We start from the raw sequence: 16,935 nt of genomic DNA, 5'->3' as shown, positions 1-16,935 counted from the left end.
CTGAATGACTTTCAAACCAAATGCCAAACACAGCATTTGGACTGTTGGTAAAGAAATTCTGATATGACACTTGTATGTCACTTATGTACCTTGCACCTCGAACATAGGGCACATATGATGTATGGTGCTAGGTAGGCCCAAGGCACTGGTATGCTGGCCAGATGTATGCTTTTCTTTGGCAGGATATCCATATTGTAAGGAATACTGCAACAGTGATTAAGAAAGAATATCATCTCTGTTCAATCACCGAACAGCATTAGCAGACAGTCGATCCTTGAAAGTTCATATAGCACTATACACTGTGGCAGGAAATTTCTGAAGGGTTTGGCACCCAAGCCTGTCTTTTTTGGTCAGCTCAGCTTGAGCTGACCAACTGTTTGGCCATACAGAAAGTGCCCTGAAGCTTTGGAAGCTGTCCAGCCATTGTATCTTATGCAGGATATAACCTATATAATTTAGGCTACAGCAGCGGTAAGTATAATTATCAGGATTGGGTTTCTCAGTTGAACCCTGACAGACACCAACTCCCACTGAGAACCTGTGTCTCACCCTGAATACTTTTTACAGTTATACTGTTGCATCCTTGTACAAAGGCCTGCACTAATTAATCTGCAAATACTTCCATGACTTTGATCCATTGCAGGACTGTCCAAATCAGGTCTCTCAAGATCTTGTCATATGCTTTATTCAAGTCTAGGAATGCCTAGTTGGGCACTTCTCATTTCCAGGTTCTTCTTTACTTTCTGCTTCACTGTAGACACTGTAGTCACTAAATCAGTTCTACTGTATTCTGATCTGACACCAAATACTCATCTCTTTCTTACCTTCTACTACTCTGCATATTCATTTATCAGTCATCCTCTCCAGTACTTTCATGCAGTGTGAAAGGGGCTTGACACCGCTACACTAGTAGTGAATGTTCCCTTTGTTCTTGTACACTGGCACTAGAATGTTTACCGTTCAGTCATTTGGGATACACTTCTCTCTCTATATCATGAGTACCTACAGGAGCCATTTCTTCCCAAGCTCTCCCAAAACTTTGATGTGTTACAACTTCATCTGAACCTACCACCCTCGCTGGTTTCATTTTCCTTACCGCACTTTGTACTACTACTAGGGTAGGTTCTTCATCTTTCATCACAGGCTATGCATGGGGCAAATCCAACTTCTGTGGATATGTCTTCATAATGACAGTTCTCAAAGTACTCTTTCCATCTGCCCTTGATGTCCTCTAGACTGCAGAACAGATCACTGCTGGCATCCCTAGTGAATGATGGCATTGGATGACTATCTTCATTATCCTTCTGTCACTGCTTTGTAACCAGATATAGCTTTGTGTCATCTACATCACTTTGCAGAATCTGATGGACTTTCTGACACCTTGTTCTTTCTTAATCTCTCTGTTATCCAACCAGTTTCCCTTCTTATCCTGGTCTTTTCTACCATCCACTTCTTTCTAGGCTCCTTTCTTTTGAAAACATTTTTGGCTTCTGAATTCCACCACGAACTTTGCTTATGTACGTTATTTCCATATCCGTTTCAGCATATCTTTTCTATTACAGATTCATAGATTGGTATGAGGCTAATGACCCAGGGAGCCTTTCTAAGCCTAGCCAAGTCTCCCCAAAAGAATAATTATGTCCTGTATACAAATAGGACATTGATAGTACTGCGGTGGTGGTGCTGCGGCAGCGTTGTCGCCTCACAGTTAGACGTTGCCCGTTCGATCCTCAGTTAGAGCGTCATCTGTGTGGCGACATGCGTGAACGGGCGTTCCTTCGTTTAAGGTTGTGCGTTAGGCCCGGCAAGCCAGCACGCAAAACTCTACTGCCAATCATTAGCGGACCGGAGTTCTGCTGTGGCGACCCCTAACAGGGAAAAAGCCGAAAGACACAAACATACAAATAGGACATTGATAGCCAGGCGTTTATAAGCTACCTCTGTCCATAGGGGACACAGGTGCCAGGCCCGGTATAAATTTCCTAGTCCCCATCTGCTGGTCTAGGTTACACGTAAACTGGGTAATAGACAATTCAGCTTCACATTGATGGGAAGCCTGTTCCACAAGAGAGGCAGTCGCTGGGACACCTATTTGTCTCTTCAGCATGTTCTGCTCAAGTCACAGACAAAATTCAAGTCCCTAAACCTTGTATTTCTGGTACTCTGACTTACAAATATGTAGGAGATAAGTGTGGAGTTTGTGGATGCCTTGTAAGCCAAGCATAGGTTGCCCTTTTAGGAATCTATAGGAGAATAAGTATAGAAGGAAAGGGCTTTAAAGCGCTCTGCATAAGGCAGGTTTGTTGCACCTTGTATTCTTTTTGTAAGAAACCTTTCAGATTGCTCTAGTTGCTGCATATGTCTGGCCAGGTACATATCAAAGGGAGCACTGTACTCTATTCTCTTCACACATGCTGTTTTGAGTCACTGCTACACTCCAGTTCCACCAATTTTTTTTCCTTTGAGGAGATACTGCCCTGTGGATTTCTTTGAGCTCAACTGTCATTAAATGACATGAATGTACAGTAAAAATTGCCATATTCATCAGACACCAGACTCTCAAGTACTCCATGTTTATACATCATAATCTAGGTATCTGCATGTATATAAACACTTTCAGTTCCATCAAGACACACTGTGCCAAAGTAAGAGGAACGGTACCTTTTCTAGACCCCTGAAATTGGTCTAGACTCGCACTCAAAATGTTTCATCAAATTTAAAATCTCTCCAAAAGAAGCTTCTTCCACAGCGGACTGAATTAGAGAGGAGTAAGGAAGAAAATGGTCTGAGTCAGAGGCATCTTCCTCTCCCAAGTAAGATGAATTCACAATTTTCTGAGGGGTAGGAGGAGGTGGGTGAGCAGACAAAGAAGGTGGTTTCAAGGTCATAATGGCCTTGAGCAGATCTTGAGAGAAGTTCATCCACTCCACTTCTGCAGAAGAAGGGGGTGGGGTGAAGGTATATGTTTTTTCTGTCGTCACTTTTTCCTTTGATGTTGACATCCACTTGAACCAAGCATGGCAGCTCACAATCCTCAAAATACCTCAATTAACATTCTGGGAATGGATTTCCTGCCTAAAATCTGCAGGATGCCTTCTGGTTCTTCTGAAGTGATGAGTCGTAGTTCTCCCTTCTCAGTAGAAGCAGCGTCTTCAGTAATATGGCCCTCCAATGTCATACCAGCCTCCAGCAGGGTCACAGTAGAATCATCAGAGGTAGAGTCAGATGTACCACAGGCTCTGTAACATCAGCAGGTACGTCAAGTCAGACTGAGCAGACTTGAGTGTTAGGCCTAAGCCTCTTGAGTTTTTTTTCTTCTAAGATGGAGGTACATCTAGAGAGGTGGAATCTGCCATCTTGGAGTGGGCCAAATGCTTAAGATGCTGAGTCTCTTAAGAAGGTGTTGAATGAAGTCAAATGGGATAGCAAAGTTTTGGACACAAAGGACTGGCAAATGGAGCAGGCCTCATAGTAGTGTTCCACACTAAGGCAGAATAAACACTGGGTATGAAGGTCTTTGTAAAGAATTTGCCTACCACACTCACACTTACCACTCCTAGCTGGCAAGATAGACATGGTAAAACAATTTGTATAAGTAAAGAAGGTTCCCCAACGAGGCATTTCACTATTTTTTTAGTAGCTACAGTATCAATGACCATGAGAAAATCATGGTAACAGGTGTGAGACTTGCATTCAGGCTGGAGCTGAGGATCTATGCTCATACATCCACCTATATACCCCTGCACTTGCAACCTGAGGTCATAAGGATGTATGGTTTTGGTACCCCAGCCAGATGATAGTGATGAAAACCCATCTGTTTGGAATACTGTAACAATGATCTCAGTCAGGAAATTGGTGGAGTCTTGGGTGGAATGCATCATTTTATTACTGGAGTCAAATCCTACTGACTGTTTAGCCTTAATACAAGAGTTGCCCATGCTGTACATTAATTGTTTGGCTATAACTGTGAATGAAGGAATCCCTATATAAACAGTCCTAGAAATAAGTTTAAGACGGTGCTTCCTTTACATGGTATGATGCTGCACTTAGATACTTGGAAGATATGCCTCAAGACTGTGTGCATTACTGAAAATAATATAGTTTGAATTACTTACTCAGAAACTGGAGAACTTTTAGACCAGCATGGGCACTTCTGCTACTATCATCTCCAATGATGACCTTGAGCTTGGAAATATGCAATTAGTATCTTCTATTCCAAGTCTTTTTACATTAGGTTACATCTTTTATGGAACTCTTCTCACTTAAAGCCATTATGGAATGCAAAGGTGCAAAATCCAGAAACTAAGCCTGTGTGGCGAGCATGACCATGCTGATGCACTGCAGAGAATGCATCTCTAAAAAGAACATGATTTTCCTCAGGTGTCCTAATGGTTTGTAAAAAGTCAAGCTGTAAAAATACATATGAGGCATCGGCTACTGCTGTGCAAACTGGAGCACAACACACTGAGAAGCATTTAACCTTCCTTATATTTAGAAGAAACACAGAAAATTAAGCAGAACTCTGAACTAAATAAATCAGGAAGGTTATCCATGGTGGTAGAGTTTAAAAATGAAGCCCACCATGTTAGCAAAGCATTTACTGTCTTCAAATATTCAACCAAATTTTTAACTGGATAAAATAGGAACAGTCACCAATATCACGGTTGATGGAAGCCTTAGAATGACATATATATGCTCAAAATGTCAAGAGGATCTAAAAGTTGGTCAGAGCATGGGCTTTGAAAGAAGATCTTCCACTGTTTTGGGACACACTTAGAATTTTCAAACTCATGACTAATGTTTCTCTGCTTTAGGTCTCTGAAGAACATTAGCTTATGGTAGGATTAGAATACTCTAAAACGTCGGGACAAATACAGCACTGGAAGAGGACTCTGAAACCAGCCTTGTAAGTGGAGCAATGGAATACTTTATAAACTGGATTTTGTAGGGATACACAGTCCTCTTAGTAGCTAGCATATTACTTGCAGGTTTTTAAGTCCCCTCCCCCCAAAGACAGAATGACAGTTTTTCCAACTTGCTCAATTTTCAGCAAGTTGCCAATGTATAACTCTGAATTTACGTATGAAAACAACTATATCCAAGTACAATACATGTATAATTTTAGGGGTGGGACTTGCTGGATTCTCTCCACAACTTTTTATTAATCTCTGACTTAGATAGGAAAGTTTAGCTTTAAACAAGGAAACAATTTATCCATCCTTCGTTGACCGAGTTAAGTTTCAAGTTTCACTAGGCTAGCAGCCACTCTTCAGGGCAGATCAGACATGGTATATATATAACTACTAGGGGAATTCTGGGCAGGACTTCAGGGAACTTCCCCCTACTCTTTTCGATAAGTGCAGTAGGATCTTTTACTTCCATCTGAGCTACCACCAGCTGAAGCAGTGCTGCTTGTTATACCTCCAACTTTGAAGTCGTTTTGCAGATAGTAGGGCATCTTTACAACCAAACCCTAGAAAGGAACTATGTACAGCAGATATGTATTACAGTGAACAGCTAAATATGGGCACAGGTGCATGCAGTGGAATCCTGGTAACAAAACTGGGTGATAACTGGCAGGGGATTCTTTGTGCTATGCAAAGCTATTTGAAGGGGGGGGGGTCTTGTACAGCAAAGAAATAATATATTAAGGACAGAGGTTGTAATAGCATACATGTGTGGGGTAAGATCTGAAAACAGAAATTTTCAGTTTTGCCCTTGCATACCTCTTCTGAAGAACTTCAAGACAGGAAGAAATTGTAGCACCAGTGCTGGACTGGAATCCAAAGACCAGAAATTACCCTCCTCCTCCCTTTCATATTGGCAAGTGCAGCTAGACAAAAAAGACTTGAGTTTCTGTTTGAAAATAGTTAATCACTGCCAATTAAATATCTTGAGAAGAAATGCCAAATAAAAATGACAAGAAAGTATTTTGCAAGAAAGGAAAGCAAAGGAACAAAGCCATTTCAGCTTAAGTTTGTTCAGTACAAGCCAGGGAAAACGAGTGAGGACTTTTCAGGGTCTCATCCTCCTTTGAGGATCTCTCTCCACAATGTCAAAGGAATTTCCAAAAATTCATCTAGAAGATGAGAGTGTCAGAAAATGAAGAATCTGGATGCGAGAGTTCCAAACAAAAAGGAAATCTCCTTGGCTAAGACTGCTATGCTTAAGTTCAGAAGCGCCTTTGCTTCACACAAGCTTGTTACTAAATGCTGCCATATTCCAACTGCTTTCCATACCTTAATATAGCACATTTGAGTCAAAACCTAATTATCTGCACATATACAAGAATATGAGAAAAATGCTACTTGTGCTTAAAAATTTTAGAATTTAAATTACAGACTAACATGTTGTACTTACAGGATCCTGTTGAGGTTTCTTGAAAGAAGGCTTGTCTGGTACTATATAGTTCTTCTCTTGGAAGGCATGTAGCAGCAGAAACTCATTCCTTTCAGAGCGACCCCCCATTAGCGTTCTTGACTAAAAGGAAAAGTAATAAAAAATTAACTTCAAAGCAACAAAATAATTTAAGAACCTGGTTTTAGACAAAAGTAGTCCTAGAATGAAAAATTAGAAACATACTTATTTTAAAGATGTACCCATTAAAGAAATTTACTGTGTGCATGTAGGGTACAAGCATGTTCAGAAAAACAATGTACACCTGTGTAATAAACATACCATAACAGTAAGTGTCTCAAAGGGATGACTGCTCAGTGTTATTTGCCACAAATGCAAATTACCCACAGGAGGACATACACTCATCTAGTCACACTTCCAGTACAGGGCTGGTCCTCTCCCTGCAAAGAGGGCATCCATATGACAGACGGAACAAAAAAGACAGCCTATACTATCCTTAATTTTTATATCTGTATGCATGTGTGCGCACGTAAAAAAAGAGAAATGTATGGAAGTATACACCCAAACAAGACCATAAGCAACTTGTTGCCATGCAAGGACATTGTGGGAAAGGCCTCCCATACTGGATCTCCACACACCCATGCTAGGGAAGCAAAGATGGAAACGGCAGATATGTACAAGAGACAGAGAAAAAGTGCATCCTAACCCCCAAGCCATTCAGGAAAAGGGAGATGGAAGGAGGGAACATATACTGCATTGTCTACTGCTATAACACCTCCATCACACAACAGTACTATGCTCATAATAAATGTCATTTTCACTGCTGCAGTGTTACCCACCACTGAATGCAAAGTACTAGAGCAAAACATGCCTAGGGTGGGGAGCTAGTGTAATCTGCAAGACTGCAGTGGCAAATCCTGTTCTATTCCTGAAACATTTATGTCTGGAAAAGATTTAAATAAATGACCAGGTGGCAATTTCCCAACTACATATATCCTTAAAGAAAGCTGCTGTGGTGACAATCTCTGAGCAAGCCTTTAACTGCCCTTGCAATGATTCTCCACAGTGGCTTTAAGAAAAGGCAGTAAAGTCAGCAAACGATTAAGAGTTTGTCTGGTCACTGAACTGCCTCACTTTCCTGGCTTAAAAGTAAACAGTTTTTCTATCTTCCGCATGTATTCAGATCTCTGGGTAATTCTTGAATGATCTCTGTACAGCCATAAGAAACACCCCATCAACTTTGATTTGGGGTCTTGCAAGGCTGTCTATAAATGAAAGCTCCTTATGTAAGCAAACAGATTACTTGATGGTTGAAATTTTAGATAAAAAACACTGCTTTGCCATAACAAAGTAGCCTAATAACTAAGGCCCAGTTGTACTGAGGCTATATCTGGCTAAATATCACTGCAGGCAAAACATGAGACCCTTCTCTCCTCCATTTTGCCAGAAGATTTTCTGGTTGCAGGCTTTCTAGTTTTTTTTTTTTTGCAATATTCCTAGTACCTCTGCTAGGAATCTGTGTCAATGGGAGATTAAACTTTTAAGCCTCAGAGGCTGAAACTGAGGTCTGACTGGCCTAGCATGGCCCCACTCAATCAGAAGGTGCAAGCAATGCTAAATTCAGTGGATCCTCCATATGAAGCACGTGGGATAACCAAAGTTTCTTGAACAGAAACAGGCTAGGAGTTAAATTTGCTTTGTCTTCTCTGGCACTGAGCAGTACTGAGATGAGAGGGATAGGAAGAAGAGCATATATAAATCCTGAATTGTACTTCTGGGTAAAGACAGTCACTGCCCCATGCTGTCTCTGCATGGGTACAGCTTTTTGACCTGGTGATTAACGGAGAAGTGAAAAATCCATCTCTGAAGACTTTGTGAAAAAGTCTATAGTGGGGCTTGCAGGACAAGGCTTGAATTTCCAATACTCTTCTTGCAAAACTAATGGCTAATAAAAACAAAGTTTTCCAAGTCAGAAATTTTAAGTCACAAGTAGCTGAAAGTTCAAAAGGGGACTGAGTAAGTGATTGTAGGACCGATGGTAAATCCCATGGAGTAGTGAGCTCTTTAAAAGGAGGTCTCAACATTAAATTTCCTTTCAAAAAGGCTTTACAAAGTTTGTGACATAAGTGACGAACCATCCAGACCAATATGGAAGTCAGAGATCACGTCAGGATGGACCCAAATGGTACAGGCTGAGGAGCCAGATTGATAAAGAACAGCCAGAAAATCCAACACTATCTATGGAAGCTGTACAAGGATCAAGATCATTAAGAGCCCATCTAGCAAATTTTTCCCATTTACTCTTGTACAGTTTCCTAGCAGAAGGTTTGTGGTGTGCCAAAATGATTTGTCAGACTGGAAAGGTATGGGAAGAGATCATGGGAATTGGAGAAGTCGCACAGTAAGCTTGAGATGCTGGAGACTCAGATGAACCATACCCTCTTGATAAGATAATAGATCTGGAACTGGGTCCAGAACCCAAGGCTTCTGAAGTAGGTGAGGGCAAATGAAGGGAAAACAAACTTGTCGAGGCTAGAAGGGAGCAATAAGGATTACTGTGTTCTCTGACTTCTTGGCTTTCTTTAGAAACTGGGACATTAGAGGAGTTGGGGGAAAGGCATACAGGAGTCCGGGAGGCCAATCGTGAAGGAGAGCATCTCTGGGAGACTTCCCCAGGAAGGAGAATCAGGGCAAAGTAACTGCTGCACTTGTTGAGAGGGGATGCAAAGAGATTGCAGCAAGGTTGACCCCAGTGGCAGAAAATCTTGTCCATCACCACAAGATTGACAGACCACTCGTGAGGCATCACAATAGTTCTGCTCAGTTTGTCTGCTATCATTCTGGAGCTACCTGGAATACGCATTGCTGTGAGAAAGTGGTTGGAAGCAATTGCCCATTTCCAGACTCTGAGGGCTTCTTGACAAAGTGGGTAAGATTTGGTTCCTCCTTGTTTGTTGATGTACCAGACCACCAACATGATGTCTGTCTGAATTGCCTCTGTTCCCAGAGGGAGGGCATCTTGAAATGCATGCAATGCCAAAAGCACCACCCTCATCTTTAGAACACTGATGCATAAACTGGCCTCCAGTTGGGACCAAGTGCCTTGGACAGTCTTTCCCAGATAATGCCTCCCCCACTTTATCTGAGAAATGTCCATGGTCACTATAGCTTGGGGCTGTGGAAGGATGAATGGATGGCTGGAAAGAATCTGTTTGGAATGGAGCCACCAAGACAGGTCTTGTTTGCAGCGATTAGTGATCAGGATGTGGTATGACACTGGCTGATTCATCACTGACCACTGTGAGACTAGAAGGCATTGAAGGATGTGCGTGTGATATCTGGCCAAGGGAACTAGAGTTATAGAAGCGGCCATCAAGCCTAGTGCCTGAAAAATGATTCGGGCTGGAACAGCTTTGTTTAGAACTATATGGTTAACTTGGGATCTGATCTCCAAGTCTCTCTACTGGGAGTGAAGCAATTCCTGTAATAGTGTTCAGTAGAGCTGCAATAAATTCTAGATGTTTTGTGGGTTGTAGATTTGACTTTTCATGATTTACTGTGATGCCTAGAAAAGCGCAAAGATGTAGGGTGCCCTTCCCCTTTTGAGTTGACGCCTGGTGGTAGTGGTAAGGAGCCAGTCATTGCGATAAGGAAATACTTGAAATCTATGCAGTTGGAGATGAGCTTCTACCACTGCCATACATTTGGTGAACACTTTGGGGGTTGTGGTGAGAACAAAGGGCAGTGTTCTGAACTGAAATTAACTGGCTCCCAGCCGCAAGAGCAGAAATCTTCTGGAGCATTTTTTTTTTTCATTTTTGTATGGTAATATGCATCCTGAAGATCTATACAGCACATCCAATCATCTTTTTCCAAGAAAGGAAGACCTAACTGTACAGAGACCATCCAAAATTTGGTTTGCTGTACTGGCTGAGATCCAAAATGGGTCTCCAGTCCCCTGTCTTTTTGGGCACTAAAAAGACGAGTAAAACCTGGATCCTTTTTAGTCTGGTGGGACATTTTGGATGACACACTTTCCAAGCAGTTTTTGAATTTCTACAACTGCTGCTTCCCTGTGACTGGGTTGAATGCCCAGGAAAAAGAAGTCTTACCCTAACGTTCCATCTGTATTGTCGATCCTCGTTTAGTCATTACGCATGGGGTATCGGTTCCGACCTTGGAAGCGAGCCGGCCATTTTCCAAGCTTGCGTCAGCTACAAACTCTCGAGCTAAACTCTTACCCACAATCCCCCTCTCCGTTACCTCAGATTGAGTTTGCCAGTCAAAAGAAGGTAGAGGCTACCTCTGGTCAAATGACCTAAGAAAACTGGATGGTGAGAAACACTAGAAGCCACAGGACGGGGAAGGAGGGAGGGTCGTAATGACTAAATGAGGATCAACAATACAGATGGAATGTTATGGTAAGACATAACTTCTTTATCTGATATTATTAATCCTCGTTCATTCCTTACGCATGGGACAGAGTCTCCCACTACCTCTATTCCTGGGAGGTTCTCATGGAAGGACATTCCTGAGCACCATAGAACCAAAAGATTATCTTCGCCTGGAGGCTAAATCCAATCTGTAATGATTGATGAAGGTATGAGGCATAGCCCAAGTTGCAGCTGCACAGATGTCATATAAAGAAGCTCTGGCACAGAAGGCGGCAGAAGTTGCCACCAACCTTGTCGAATGAGCCTTCATGGTAGTAGGCAATGGAATATTACTTTGTGTATAAATGAAGGTCACACAGTCTTTCAACCATCTAGCTAATGTGACCTTAGCAAAAGCAGATCCTAATCTATGTCCAGAATAGGCCACAAGTAACTGGTCAGATTTACAAGAGGACCTAGTCATGTTTAAGTAAAAATGGATTTGCCTGTGGATATTTAGGGTATGTAGGCAATACTCTCCTCTGTTTGAATGACTGGGAAAAAAAAAGTACAGTTTTGTACCTACCATAAATGTAAATGTCCGATAGATATGCAACTGCAGTCCTTACATATGGGTTGTCCTGCCTCAGGCAGCCCTCAGTCGGCCGGATTCCAAAGTCTGGGTCCGGCGTCGGCTGATGTCGCCTCCTCCCCGACGTCAGAGCGGCTGGGGTATAAAAGCATCAGCAGACGCCATCTTCCTCAGTGTTTCTTGCCCCAGATGCCAGGTGCCCTCCAAGGAAGGCTAAATTTAGAACTGGATGAAATTTCCAGACATACACAATAGCAATAAACAGATGCACCATAACAGATATCCTCAGCTAAGGATAAAAGGAGGGAAGTGGACCCAATACATAGAGGGGTAGGAGGGAGGGAAAACCTGACTGCAGTTGCATATCTATCGGACATCTACATTTACGGTAGGTACAAAACTGTACTATGTCCTTCAAGAATGCAACTGCAGTCCTTACATATGGGTTGAATACCATAGCCAAGCTGGGGGTGGTAGGCTCTAAGATAAGGATGGTGTAGCTAAAATGCCCTGCAGGACTGCCGAAGTAAAGCCTGCTCGGGATCTGGAATATAAAGGCAGGTTGTAGTGTTTGGAAAATGTATGCACAGAGCTCCATGTAGCAGCTTCTAGAATGTCCTTTGTAGCCACCCCTCTTAGGAAGGCTGTGGAGGTGGCTGTAGCTCTGGTGGAGTGTGGCCTGATATTGGCTGGCACACCCTTTCCATGGAAAGAATAACAGAATCTGATGCAATGTCCAATCCATTTTGAAATAGTTTGCTTGGAAATTGCCTTTCCTTGCACTGCAGGAGCGTATGCTACAAATAGTTGGTCAGACTTTCTGTTGGCCTTTGTTCTGTCCAAGTAGTAGCGTAGTTGTCTGTGTATGTCCAAAGTATGTAGCAGCTTTTCCCCTTTATTTTGAGGATTGTGGAAGAAAGTGGGCAAGTGAATTGCTTGGTTCAGAGACACCCTGGAAATCACTTTTGGCATAAAAGAAGGATTGGTTCTTAAAGAAACCCTGTCCTAGTGAAAAATGAGAAATGAAGGCACTGCCATGAGGGCCTGTATCTCCGAGACTCTTCTTGATGAGGTAATTGCCAACAGGAAAACTGTTTTCCATGAAAGAAAGTGCAATTCTGCAGATGCTGCTGGTTCAAAAGGAGGAAGAGTTAGCTTTTCCAACACGAAGTTAAGGTCCCATGCAGGCACTGGTGGCTTTCTGGGAGGTTTGATATTCTTTATTCCCCGTAGAAATTGTCTCAGTAAAGGATGTGAAAACACAGGTGGATCAGTGTTGTATGTTGCTGAAATTGCTGAAGCATGTATTTTTATGGAAGAATATGAAAGTCCATTATGCAGCATTTCTGCCAAGTACTCCAGTATGTGTGGTATGCTCATTACGGATGCACCCTGTCCCTTCTTGGTATTCCAGATGTTGAATCTCTTCCATTTGGCCGAGTAAGCCTTCCTGGTGGAAGGTCTGCGTGCTTCCAATAATATCTGTTGAACTTCCTTGGAAAGAGAGATATGGGTAGAAATCATGGGACCCTCCAGGCTGTCAGCTGTAAAGTTTGCAGGTTGGGATTAACCGTCCTGTAATTGTGCTGAGTCATGAGTAGGGGCCAGAGGCAGGGGCCACGGTTTGGTGCAAGTTATGCTCCTTAGTAATGGATACCAGTGTTGTCTTGGCCAATCAGGAGCTATTAAGATGCCTTTTGGTTGCTCTGCTTTGATTTTCAGTAACACCTTGGTCATTAATGGTAGAGGTGGGAATGCATAGATTGTTAACAAGTTCCAGCTGAATGAGAGAGCATCTATTCTCCAGGCTTGTGGATGGTGTGTCTTCGAGCAGAACTTTTTCAGGTGATGATTGAGGTGGGAGGCAAAGAGGTCTATGTCCGGCCTCCCCCATGCATGAGTTATTTGAGCAAAAATGTCTGGATGTAGCATCCATTCGTGCGGGTCCAGGATGTTTCTGCTTAGACTGTCCGTCAGAACATTGTCCCTGCCCAGAACAAACTGGGATTGCAGCTGTATGTCCAGTTTCAGGGATTTTTCCCAAAGAGCCATTGTTAGTCTGCAAAGGGGGTAAGAATGAGTACCTCCCTGCTTGTTTATGTACCACATAACAGTGGTGTTGTCTGTCTTTATTAGTAGATGGCCTTGTTGAAGATGTATTCCGAAGGCCTCGATTGCATGAATTACTGCTAACATCTCTTTTTGATTGATGTGTAGATGTATTTCCTGGGGGGCCCATTGCCCCTGAATGCATCTGCCCTCCATGTGCGCCCCCCCATCCTTGGTCTGAGGCGTCTGTTGTAATGGTTTGGCTTGTTGGAGGTTTGTTGAAAGGCATACCTTCGTTTGACTGGCTTGCTTGAGCCCACCACAGAAATTCCCTTTGTAGACATGGGATGAGTGGGATAATTGCTTCTAAGTTGTGGCTGTGTTGAGACCATAAACCTTTTAGGTACCATTGTAGTTTTCTCATGTGAAGTCTTGCCAGTGGAATCAGTAGAATGCAAGATGCCATAAAACCCAGGGCCTGCAGGATTTTCCTTGCAGTCATCTGGGTGAGCCTTGCTATGCTTTTGAAGTACTGTGGTAATTGTTCTTGCTTCTCGTCTGTGAGGTAAGCCATTTGCGATTGTGTGTCTAGTTTTGCTCCTAGAAAAATTATTTGTTGGGATGGCAGTAGTCTTGATTTTTGTAAGTTGACTGTGTATCCCAAAGCCTGTAGTAAGCAAATGACATAATTCAAGTTTTTTGTCAAGGCTTGCTTGCTGTTCGCTTGTATAAGGCAGTCGTCCAAGTAAGGGTATATTTGTATCCCCTGGAGTCTGCAGTGTGCAATTACTGATGCCAGGCATTTCGTGAATACTCTGGGCGCAGTAGATAAGCCAAAAGGCAATTCTGAGAATTGATAATGCTCTGACCCTGCGAGAAATCTGAGGTATCTTCTGCAACTTTGATTGGGACATGCAGGTATGCCTCCTTGAGGTCCAGAGTAACCAGCCAAGACCCCTTGCCCAGCATGGGATGGAGTTGCTGCAATGTCAGCATTTTGAATTTTGGTACAATGAGAAAGGTGTTTAGAGCAGACAAGTCCAATATAGGCCTCCATTGATTTTCTTTTCTTGGAACAAGGAAAAGTCTTGAATAAAATCCCTGGCCTTGTTCCTGAGGAGGAACCTTTTCTATTGCTTTTATTTTTATCAGCTTTGTAACTTGTTCGAAAGCCTCTGCCCTTTGATTTTGTGGCAGGTTTGGCATGCCTTGTTTTGTTGGTAAAGTATGGAAGTGGAACCTGTAGCCTTGGTCTATTATGTCCAGAATCCATTTGTCCTTTGTTAAAATGTGCCAGTTTTTTGAAAATAAGGATAATTTTCTGCCTAAAGGTGCTTCTCTTTGAGCCTTGGTAGGCGGTGTCAAAGTCAAGTCATTGTGATTGTCCCTGTGGAGCAGGGGATGTCCCTGCGCCACCTCTCTGATTAGTTGGTTGCCATTGGCGGCCTCTGTAGGAGCCTCTGTATTGCCCTCTTCCTCGGGCACGCCTGTTCTTTCCCCTTTGAAATTTGTCAGTGTCCGGAAAGGACCAATTCTTAGAAGGCCAATTCCTGATGAACCTTGGTGGCTGAACCTGGAGGAAATCCTTGACTGTTTGCACCGATTTAGCCTTTTCCTCAATTGATTTCAATACATCCTGAGCATTAGCACCAAATAGCTTGTGTTTTTCCAGAGGTGCATCTAGAAGCTTTACTTTAACATGATCTGGCAATGCCTGTTCTTTCAACCATGCGTGTCTACGTATGACTGCCCCTGTCATAGCAGCCTTACATGAAGCTTCCAATGCATCATAACCACACTGAAGAAAATGATTGCTAACCTGCTGAGTGTTATGGACCAAATCCTGCAAGGCCTTTCTGTCTAAAGGCTCAGGAGAGGCTAACTTTTTCTGCAAATCATCCATCAAGAAATCCTGATACTGAAACATATGAAAAAGGCAATTAAGGGCTCTCATGGCAAGAGTGGTTGAGGTATAAACTTTTTTGCCCCACCTCTCCAGAGACCTAGCTTCCCTGTCTGAGTGCAAAGGATTTTTGGCCATGGAAGTGGCCACCCCTTTGGGCCCCTGAGAAATTGTTTCTAGATCCACAGAATGGGCCTTAAAGAAATGCTTGTGAGTTTCCGGAGCCCTGTAGTATCTGTCTGGCTTGACAGGAGCAGGTGGTAGAGTGTCAGGTGAAGTACTCGAATCTGCGTACACATCATCCAGTACATCTAACACTGGGGGGATAGCTAAAGGCCTGTGTTGGGGAAGCTTAAGGAAGGTACGAAGCCGCTTCCTGGAGTCAGAGAATTCCTGGCCTTGCCACTGAAAATGCTCTCTCATGGAGTGGAGAATTTCCCCAAAATAAATATCCTCAGGAGGAGAAGCAGAAGGAATAGAATCCTCCGCATCAGAATCCTCATAGGCCTGGAAGGCTTCTTCCTGGGTATCTAGTGATCAGAGTCAGCAGTAACTTCATCAGAAGAAAGGGTGTCTGTGTGCTCAACCCTGGGCCTTTTGTCAGAAGGAGGCAGAGAACCTCTCTCAGGATGGGCCTGGGAGCCTCTGATTAGGGAAATCAAGTCTGCAGCTAAGGTCATGATTTGCTTATCAGTAGTGGGCTGAGGCAAAACTTTAGGAGGGTGAGACTTAGCCTGGCTGGCAGCCTTAGCACGTGTATAGGCCTTTATAGACAGACATAGGAGGCCTAGCTGCCCCACGTGCTGGAGTCACCTTATCCACCGGGATGGTCTCAGGTAAATCTTGGGCTTCAGATTCTGGAGGAAAATCCACAACCGGCACCGGCGCAGGCTCCGGGGCCGGAGTGATCGGTAAAGCAGTGTCGTCGGTCCGGATCGGCGGAACAACCGCCTCAGAAGAGACCGATGAACTCGCGGTAGTTTTTGGCATGGTGTTGGTGGAAGTCGCGGGCCGAGGATGTCGGTCCCGGTCTTTCCGCTTTTTGGAAATAAGTGGTGTCGGTTGTTCCGACGGCATGTTATAACAGTATTTATCGCCAAAAAAGTCTTCGGCAAACTCTGCCCGGCGCCTGAGAGTGCGCTTATTGAAGCAAGCACAGGCAGCACAGGCCGAGACGTCGTGGTCTGGGCCAAGGCAGGGGAGGCAGTAAGAATGGAAGTCCTTATGAGGTATTTGTTTACCACAAGACAATTATTAACTTTTTCAATTTTGTCTGACATCGGCTGAGGCAAGAAAAGGTTCCCCAATGGGGTACTTGGCTTTCTGATGACTTTGGATAAGTAAAACACAGGAGCTGACCGACCGGCACTTGTGAACTGCTTCTGCTTCGGGCACCGCGCGGCAAGAAAGACTGGGGAAGATGGCGTCAGCTGATGCTTTTATACCCCAGCCGCTCTGACGTCAGGGAGGAGGCGACATCAGCCGACGACGGACCCAGACTTTGGAAAACGTCCGACCGAGGGCTGCCTGAGGCAGGACAAACCCATATGTAAGGACTGCAGTTGCATTCTTGAAGGACATCTGGCAATTCAATGGTTTGATTAATGGACATTTCAGAGATCACTTTTGACAGAAATGAAGGATTAGTTCTCAAAGACACT

General features: G+C 43.5%; 1 protein-coding gene across 1 annotated transcript in view; it reads right to left on the bottom strand.

Moving 5' to 3' along the window:
- Positions 1-16,935, bottom strand: part of POLA1 (DNA polymerase alpha 1, catalytic subunit) — a 3,104,727-nt gene that overhangs the window by 2,049,901 nt on the left and 1,037,891 nt on the right. The window contains exon 22 of the mRNA XM_044072304.1: positions 6,361-6,480. Within this exon, the coding sequence (XP_043928239.1) occupies positions 6,361-6,480 (120 nt within the window). The remainder of the gene's footprint in view (positions 1-6,360; positions 6,481-16,935) is intronic.

The sequence above is a fragment of the Protopterus annectens genome, chromosome 5.part0, assembly GCF_019279795.1.
Source record: "Protopterus annectens isolate FY-2018-M chromosome 5.part0, PAN1.0, whole genome shotgun sequence".
Classification (NCBI taxonomy): domain Eukaryota; kingdom Metazoa; phylum Chordata; order Ceratodontiformes; family Protopteridae; genus Protopterus; species Protopterus annectens.
Note: the sequence above shows the minus strand (reverse complement) of the source record. Positions and strands in the feature narration are given on the sequence as shown.